The sequence below is a fragment of the Phalaenopsis equestris genome, unplaced genomic scaffold (genome assembly GCF_001263595.1).
Source record: "Phalaenopsis equestris unplaced genomic scaffold, ASM126359v1 Scaffold000248, whole genome shotgun sequence".
NCBI lineage: Eukaryota > Viridiplantae > Streptophyta > Magnoliopsida > Asparagales > Orchidaceae > Phalaenopsis > Phalaenopsis equestris.
This window is the reverse complement of record NW_018164690.1, coordinates 211,845-221,707: the sequence shown is the minus strand read 5'-3', so window position 1 is coordinate 221,707 and position 9,863 is coordinate 211,845. Positions and strand designations below refer to the sequence as shown.

Below are 9,863 nucleotides of genomic sequence, written 5' to 3'. Positions count from 1 at the left end.
TTTTCGAATAATGCCAAGATACTAAATAATTACTCCACCCCTACAAATCTTCTCACACTTAACGATTTGGCATCTTCTGTGGGAAGAAATAATGTCACCATTGAAGGACTTGTAAAACTTGTTGAATGACTACCAGACACAATACTCACAACAATGAAGTATCTTGCTTCAACACCCATCATTCAAAAGGGAAATCATGGCGCTAAGGACGTCAACTCTCTGCCTCTTCCCACCCTGGAAGACATTATCCCACCGACAAAGAGAGTAGTCTCGGAATGAGTTCCCTCCAGAGGATTCCCCATTCTTCATAACTTCCAAGTGTCTTCTCCCTTGGCCGAGACAGCCCACTAGCATCTAATTCCAACGGGCTTCAAACTGACTCTTATGAACTTGTTGACCATTATTGAATCATCATGAACATCTAACATGCCTATAATGCATTTCTCAGTCAAATGTTTCCCTCCACTCTCAAGAGTCAAGCTCACACCTGGTTTTACTCTCTGGCAAAAGCCACTATTCAGACAATCAATGAGTTTTTCAAGCTTTTTGTGGATCAATTCATATCAAACATGAGGATCGTCAAGGATTCGTACCATCTTTCAAGAATGTGTCAGAATGAGGGAGAATCACTTAAGAATACTTATGCAGATTGTCCACTAATGCTCTTCAGATTTTATGAGTGGATCCTAAATTATAAAGGGGCGTCTTTCTCGAAAAACAATTGCATGAGCTTAGATAAGAAAATACTTAGTTTGACAAGGTATAAAGGGGCGTCTTTCTCGAAAAACAATTGCATGAACTTAGATAAGAAAATACTTAGTTTGACAAGGTTTGATTTTTTTTTCCCTCTCAAATAGGTGGTTTTCATTTGCAATCTTTGAATTATTTTTTATTTATATCTAAAATAAAATGAAATTTCTTACCGTTTTGAAATTTACTTATAATTTCTAAAAAAAGTAAAAAAAAAAAATCGGCTGTTGAGTTTTTTTAGATTAACATCACTTAAAGCATATAACATATTAACAAAATATAATGAAAGAGACTAATTTATAAATTAATTTAGGGCTAAATAGGTTTGCTGTTATTTAATTTCAAAGAACAAGTGCATTTACATAACTAATGTAAGATGCATATATAAGACAAAATTTTAAAAGTAAACGCAAAAAGCGCCCCATGGGCCTACAAAAAGCTCGGCCTTTTTCTTTTTCGCTCTACTATCACCGCGTTCCGACCGCCCACACACTTATGCGGTATGGGCCCCTTTTTTTATTTTAAATTTAATTATATTATTTTTAGTTATCAAATTAAAATAAAAAAAAATTAAAATTGAATATTATACAAACTGCCACATTCTTTAAAAATCAAACATGTTCACTAATTCGCCGGTTCCATCCCAGTCCGATCGATTCAATCTTGATTCTATGTTTAAAATAATTTGAGTTTGGATCGAATTTGTTGAATGACCGGCTCACCGTTGAATCAGTCGAATATATCTAATTAACTAAAATTTTTATTACACTAATTATAAATTAAAACTAAACAATTTAAACTGGTCCTTATAAAAAAGTTAGCACATTGCCTTCAATCGGAGGTTAAGCATAGATTATTACAGCCTTACCCAACTCTCTCTCTCTCTCTCTCTCACTCTCTCTCTCTCTACATATCCTAAGACGTAAATACATTGTTTTATTTTTAAATTAAATTAAATTATAAAAGGATGACATGGTTGAACAACTCCAATTATATAAGCTAAGTCAAGAGTCAGCTGTTCTTCTAGAGAGAAAAGTCGAACTGAGCAAAGGCATGATTGAATGCTGATGGTGTTTATAGAGCAAGCATGTTAAATAATTAATATGAATGCAAAAAAAAAAATTATTCTTTTAAAATTGATGTTATGGTATGGCTGATATACCATATAGGAGACAGATGCTGGAGTGAAGCGGGGTGAAGCAGAAGAATCTGTCCAATCAGGAGAGTTTCGTTATGTGGGGGAAACGCCCCGTGATACATTACATGGGTAATTTGGGAATTACATATTACACTTTAAGGTTTTATTTAGGGTTATATATATGCATGTTTGTAACCTAGGCTATTCTATGTTGTATTATGTATCATGTACTCTTTTTCTGAAGTTGAAAGGAAGTCGTCGCTCTGCTCCCGAGAACGTAGACATCTTTGCCGAACCTCATTGAATTTTTTTGTTCTTCTAGATTTGTGTTGATTCATATTTTTCTTTACTCTAATTTCTCAGCAATTGCTATAACAAAAAATTTAATTTTTTTTTTCTATATATTTCATAGAGTTTAAAAAGATATTAGGAGGGTCATTAGGATGTGTTATTGTTATTTTCTTTTTTCACATAAGAAAATTGATTAGATATGATATCTATTTAATGCTTGCTTCTTCTGTCTTATTTTTTATTAAAAAAATATTAAATTATAAAATGATATTTAGTGACATATCACTACAAATTTGTATATTTATTAGTGCACCAACTAATTATTTAATATGACATGAAAGATCTCAGCAAACCCCTAATTACTAAAGAAAGAGAAAGAAGAGGAAATTATGTGTGTGCACATGTGAGAGAGAGAGAGGGCATGCAAAATAGGATTTTTATTTCCCTAAATTAAAAATTTTAAAACATTGTAGCTTATCTCAGATTAAAATGGCCCCTTATCGTAATATTTACTGATGCGTGTTAGAAAATTCGTGACGGTAAAGTAATTGATTATCGTCTTAGCGTTGCACGAGGATTCTGCACACACTCAGATATCAAGCTGTAATAACACCAGAAGTTTTTACGTGGAAAACCCATAAAAAGGGAAAAACCACGGGGCATGACCCAGTTGTAAAAATCCACTATAAGTTGATGATTACAGATGTCCCTTGTCCCACAGGCGGAAAAAGGGTGATTACAGATGTCCCTTGTCCCACAGGCGGGAAAAGTGAAAAAGGGTTACTCGCTTTTTGCGTTACAACGTCGACTGATGACGTCTAGTAAGCCGTGGTTGGCGGAAGTCAACGGTGATTGGCGGCGTTTAACGGTGGTTGGCGGTGGTTGACAAAGGTCGGTCTGCGGTCGTTGTCGACGGTCAGTGGTGGTCGACGGCGATCGACGATGACAATGATGATCGTGGACTTGAACTCCTTCTTAAAGCCTCAAGTTCTCTCTTAAGTCTCCCCTCCCCCTCATGTGAGGGGTGGGCTCTATTTATAGTGTTTATAGTGCAATTAATGCAGGAATATGAATCATTTTGATCGGACGGCCCGAAGAGCTTTCCTGGATCATATGACGTTTGATGGACATTTGAGTGCCTTAATGATATTGGAATTGAGCAACCTTGGGCTCGTTGGATTCGTATTTTCGAGACGCTCAATTCGGCTATAAACTCGATAGATTCGACATCCTTTTGACCTTTCAAATGCCTCCAGAAATCCTCCAGTAGTGGTTTAATGACTTGATATGGGCTTGATTTGACTCGGATTGGACTAACTTTTATATCATTATGTTCGTTTCATCGAGCATATCAGTTTTGACTATAAGTTTGCTGAAATCGGAGTTCCGGATGACTCGTAATCGAAGTTTGAATGTTCGTGCTCAAAATATTGCATCAAGATTCGTGTCATGCATCAAGATTCGTGCTGGATTATGATAACTGGTTGGTGGCGTATCATTTACATAATTTTTTGCCCATTACATGGGACACTATATTAATCTAATGAATGAATACATGGTATGCCCATTAGGCACAATTGAAACAACTAATCAAGCTCAAGATAAATACATGTTGATTGTCACCTAGATGAATGCTTTGAAGGTTTTGATGCTTGAGTAGTTGGAGTTGTTCTCTATTATTGAATGCGATAGTTTCTTCTATGTTATGTGGTACTATTCACAACTTCAACAAACATGCACGTTATTTGTCAAATAATTCATAGCAAATAAAAATATCATTAAGAATTTGTCTCATCTTTCAAGAATTTCTCACAATGGGGAGAATCACTTAAGGAATACTTCTATAAATTCTCTACTGTATATCGTCAGATCCTAGGAGTGGATCTTGAATTACTAAGGTGAGTTTTCTTGGAAAACAAATGAATGAACATAAATAGTAAAATACTTAGGGTCCATTTGAGGCAGCTTGTGTGTTTCAGGATAAGTTATTTTTCCTCAAATGCGGCCTGCGAGGGCAGCTTGTGCGTTTCAGGATAAACTGCTTATCCTCAAATGCGGCCTGCGAGCGGCCTGCGAGCTGGCCGCAGTGGTTGACCTGTGGCCTGCATTTAGTGTAAAAACCCAAACACAGTTTCGGATAAGCTGACGAAACGCGCAAACCAAACGGTACAGAGGCGTTTTCAAGCGTTTTGAAAACGCCACCCGCACTTATAAGTTACCCCAAACGAACGCTTAGTTTGACTTGATTCACTCTTTATCTTTACTATAAAATTTTCATTTAAAATCTTTGTAATATTTTTGATTTACATATAGAATAAAATGAAATTCCTTTTAATGTTCAAATTTATTTATAATTTCTAAAAGCAGTCAATAAAATAATTTTCTTGGCTGTTAAGTTTTGTAGATTAACATCACTTAGGGGTGGTAATATATTAACAAATATAATGAAATAGATTAATTTATAAAATTAAGGGCTAAAAAGTGTTTATTTCTATTTAATATTAATAAATAAGGGCATTTGCATACATACCACACAACACTTAGATTTTTTATGTGGGCTAGAAAATCCGCTGCGGTAAAGTAACATATTATTGTCTTAGCATTGTACGAGAATTTAACACACGCGCACAGATGAAAGAGAAATAATAGAAACAACTCCAAAAATTTTACGTGGAAAACCCGTAAAGAGAAAAGCCACGGGGACTGGCCAAGTTGTGCAGATCCACTATTATTTGATGATTACAGAAATCCCCGGTCCCACAGATGGGAAAATGTAACTATAGTTTTCAGATTACAACGTTGACTATCAGCGTCTGGTTGGTGGTGATTGACGATGGTTGGCGGGGATCGACGACTGTCGGCGGTGATCGACGGAGATTGGCGGTGGTCGCCGACGGTCTGTGATGGTCGACGACGACTGACGACGATCGACGATCACAAAAATGATGTGGGACTTGCGCTCCTTCTCAAAGCTCCTTCTCAAAACCTCAAGTTCTCTCTCCAACCTTCCCCCCTTCCCCCCTCTCGCATGAGACGGTCGCTACTCTCTTTATATTATTTTGGGTGCAATTAATGCAGAAATATGAACCATTTTGATCGGACGGTCCAAAGAGCTTTCATCGATCAAAAGGTTTTTGATGGACATTGAAATGTCTTAACGATGTCAGAATTAATCAATAATTGTCTCGTTGGATTCTTCTTGTCAAGACGCCTGATTCGACCATGAAATCGCAAGATTCGACATCCATTGACCTTCCAAATGTGTCCGAAAATCCTTCAAAAGTGGTTTAATGATTTGATCTAGGCTTGATCTGACTCGGATTAAACTAGTTTTTATATCATTGGGTCGGTCTCATCGAGCCGGTCAGTTTGACTATAAGTTTACTAAAATTGAAGCTTTGGATGACTCTTAATTGAAGTTTGAATGTTTCTTACTTAAAAAAATGTCTCGAAATTCTTGATGGATGATGAAAATTTATTGGTGGCGTATCAATTTTAGACACAAACTTATATATTTTCACACAAATTTAATATTACATAAAAAAATACTCTCATTACTATTATTATTTTAAAAAAAAATATCATGTCTTTTTTAGATGTAAAAATTTATGTGATAGATATAAATATAAAGTTTTAGACATTAGACATATAAGCACGAATAATTTTTCCACTCCCACCGCTTGAGAAGCAACCAGAACGCCGCCCACACGTGAAGCCTCACGTAACTCACCCCCCACCTCCCTTTATTAACGCCGTCTTCCCCGAACCAAATTCCAGAGATCCATATCCAGATAACAGAGATTAAAGTTAACAATGAGCGACGAGGTAAAAGACAAATCGCCGGAGCACGCCGTGTTCTCCTCCGTCGATTCCCCCCAGCAGATCTCAGCCGCGCAGCCGAGTACCACCTCTGCGCCCCCAGACAACGTCGACGAAGACGATGATTTCGAGTTCGCATTCGCGGTAGGGAACCAAGAAACCCACCCGCTAATCACCGCCGACGAAATTTTCTCCGACGGCCAGATCCGCCCCATCTATCCCGTCTTCAACCGCGATCTCCTCCTCACCTGCGACGAGGAGAAATTATGTCGGCAGCCCCTGTTCCAGCTCCTAATCGAGGATCGCGAGGTATCGATTTCCCATTCTGATTCGCCTTTAGGGCACGATCTTGAAGGAATCCCGCCCGGTAGCTACTGCGTCTGGAAGCCGGGTTCGCCGAAATCGCCTGGAATGGTACGGAAGAGCTCGTCGACGGGATCATCGCGCCGGAGGCGGATTAGGGATTTTGTGGTCGGTCGGAGCCATAGCGATGGGAAGGAGAAGTTCATGTTCATTGCGGCGGAGGAGAAGAGTTCGATCAAGAAGGAAGTTGCAACGGATGAAGGGAAGAGGAAGGGGCAGGAGAAGAAGGCGGCAGAGTTGGATTTGATAACTGCTCATCGTGTGTTCTACGGCTCGAGCGGTAACCGATCGACGGCGAGGGGCGGCGGAGCCGCCGGCCGGAAATCGTATTTGCCGTACAAACCCGAGATAATGGGTTTCTTCGCCAGAGTGAATGGGATCAGCCGTGCTCAACATCCATTTTAGAGCTTTTTTCTTATAAAATTTTTATTTCTTAGGCTTTTCTGTTGATGATGGAGCACATAAGTTTGTAATTAGGCTAATTAATGATTTGTTTTCTTTAGGAGTTTCTGTAAATTTTGTGGGTTTTCAACTAAAGTGTTGTGTGGCCGCTTGTCATAGCAGATTAAAATTCTAAACTAACTTATGAAAAATTGAAATAATATATGATTAAAATTCTAAACTAACTTATGAAAAATTGAAAAAATATATATATATTTGCAGCATGGTAATATGCAATTTTACAATTATATATGGTAATTTTTATTTTACAATTATTAGAAGTGATGTGCATATTTTGAGGGTATCGATTGATCATTTAATTACGAATAAATAATCATATAAAATTGTCTGACACAGTCATTATCGATATACTCGAGCCGCGCATATTTTATTTGTTGATTTTTGATGCGATTTTAATGGGTCCCTAACATTTGCCGAAATCTGCAGTCCTCAAAACTCATCAATCAAGAAAAAAAAAATTAAATCAAATTTATTTATATGATAACGAAATATAATTAAGTTTAATCGGTTTAATTTACTCCTCGATATAGGACCCGTTTGGGTAGTTTATAAGTGTGGGAGCATTTTTAAAAACGCTGCGGTAATGTTTGGATTGCGCGTTTTGTCCTTTTATCCGAAAATGCGGTTCCTTTTTTACCCTTAACGCAGACCGCGGGTTGAATCTCACGGTCAATGCGCGGGCCGCGTTTCAAGATAAGCTGCTTATCTTGAAACTCACAAGCTTCCCCAAACGCACCCATAGTTCAGAGCAAGCCAAAAATTAACCTTTGGTCTAAAATACTAAAACTTAAAGTTATATTTAAAATTAAATTTTTTTTTATCCCCTCACAATCTCTTTAAAATTAAAATTTAGAAATTAACATAAAGCAAATATATCATATGCTTAATTTAATTTTCTAATCATAATACTATTCAAATTTTTTTATTTTGTTTTATTTTTTATTTTTTTGTTCAATGGATATTAAAATCAAACAAAAGATTGAAAATAGAATATTTTAATTTTAAAAGCTAAATAATTGTTTTAATTAAATATAAAAGAGTCGGATAACCTTCAGGCAGGGTAATAAGACACAAAAGTTTTGCTCATTGCTCACGCAGAAACAACTAAAATATGCAAAAATATGGCTTCGATCCATATCTAAATAAGCAAAGATAAAGCCATTAATTTGAACCATTCAACTTATTTTCCGTTTAAAACTATCTCCAATTTTATTTTTCACAAGTCTTTTTTTTTTTCCTCTGAAAATGTTTTAAGTGACAAATTTATTTGCTTATGTTAATCGCTTATTGTCTCGTTGAAGGGGACCATGCATTAATTCTGTAATAGAAGACTCTTACAATTATTGACGACAAGTTAAAAAATTTATTGTCATGTTTTGCTGCATTTTATTTTTTAGTTTACATTTCTTATCTAATGACATGCAACATTAAATCATTCAATTTTGTATGATTTTGTACATATACAAAATTCAATGATTTAATGTTGTATGCCATTAGATAGGAAATATAAACTAAAAAATAAAAATGCAGCGACTTCCTTTTCAATATTCAGACAAGAGTATAGAATACAATATGCATAATCTAAAAATCACATATTGTTACAAACATGACATATATATAATCTTATAATAACATATGTAAATACTTAAATTACCTCTGTATCAAACCGCGGGGTGTTGCCCCCTGCACCCCTAAACCTTATAATGAAACTCCCCCGATTAGACAGATCCTTCCGCTCCACTCCGCTCGTGGGCTCGACTATGCTCCAGTATATGTCACATTTATGATATATGAGTCATATCTAACAAATCTCCACCTTGGTGAATATCCAACCCATTTAGAGAAATACATATACTCAACAAATATCTACCTTGGCAAATATCCAACCCATTAGGAGAAATACATAACATCATAGAGTTTCTTATACCAAAGTGGGTTGGGCAACCATGTCGGTCAACAATTGCAAACATTCAACAACTTCAAGCAATGCAAGAACTTGTTGATAGTATTTGAATTGGTCAACATATCTACTGCCATTTCTTACACCAATAGTCTCGCAGCCCTCGTTCGTCTTGCTTGCCCCTTATTAAATATAAATATTTAAAATGAGATATGTAATTATATAAAAATTCCATGTAAATGTTAAAATAAAATTAAGTCCCAAATTCCTGCCATAAAAATTATTTAGTTTTCAGATTGATTATTTGATAAAAGTGCAACGACTTCAAAGAAAAAATTCAATGAAGCAAAAAAAAAATGCAAAAAAAAACAGCAATTACATATATAGCAGATGAAACTTTATTATTTACAAAACTAGACTCTTTTTAAGTTTTATTTTTTGTTCAGATTCTCACTCAAATAACAAAATTCATGATAAAATTCAAATTCATAATATTCATTTCTATCATTTCTCAAATGAAACATGTAAATACACCAATTTAATGGACCAAAAAATTGACTTTGCATGTAATTATCTCCTAAAAAAATTAGAAAACATTGTGGATACCAGAAGAGTTATTTTAGAGATAAATGCATACAAATCACCCGAAATTTTGATATTTATAAATTAACCACTCATATGATTTCCTTAAACTATCAAACTAATGTATATGTATATCTGCCATGATCAAACTATTGAGAATTTGATAAAAAATAAAAAATAAGGATTTGGGTTATCACGAACTTTGATATTTGAGCGAAAATTTGAAAAATGAATGAAAAAGGGGGCATCAGTAGAGTTAAATATATGATAAATATATTTTAAATTTTTACCAACGCATGTGAAAGACATGGGGTTTCATATTGCTTTATATCCTAACATCATATTTGTATTTGGTGCTCTACCCACTTAATTGTGCGGTCGGTCGGCCACCTAAGTTCTTGCCCACATCTCCACGCAACTTCGGAAAGGGAACACATGCAGCTTATTGATATTAATGTATGGTTTTTAACACGCGTTAATTTCTTGTAAGGCCGGCTAGGAATAAATTTATGGCCTGTTAGTATTTTTTAGCCGCATACTAATGACCTCTTCATTTTA

At 35.6% G+C, this 9,863-nt stretch overlaps 1 protein-coding gene across 1 annotated transcript; it reads left to right on the top strand.

Moving 5' to 3' along the window:
• Positions 1-5,838: 5,838 nt before the first annotated feature.
• LOC110024127 lies at positions 5,839-6,791 on the top strand. Its single transcript, XM_020723908.1, has one exon. It carries the CDS (start codon positions 5,993-5,995, stop codon positions 6,764-6,766), a length of 774 nt encoding a protein of 257 aa, XP_020579567.1. The 5' UTR covers positions 5,839-5,992; the 3' UTR covers positions 6,767-6,791.
• The last annotated feature ends 3,072 nt before the right edge of the window (positions 6,792-9,863 follow it).

Bases quoted from the DNA above. Each gene is read 5' to 3' on its own strand.
- LOC110024127 (XM_020723908.1), top strand. From the start codon at position 5,993: ATGAGCGACGAGGTAAAAGACAAATCGCCGGAGCACGCCGTGTTCTCC.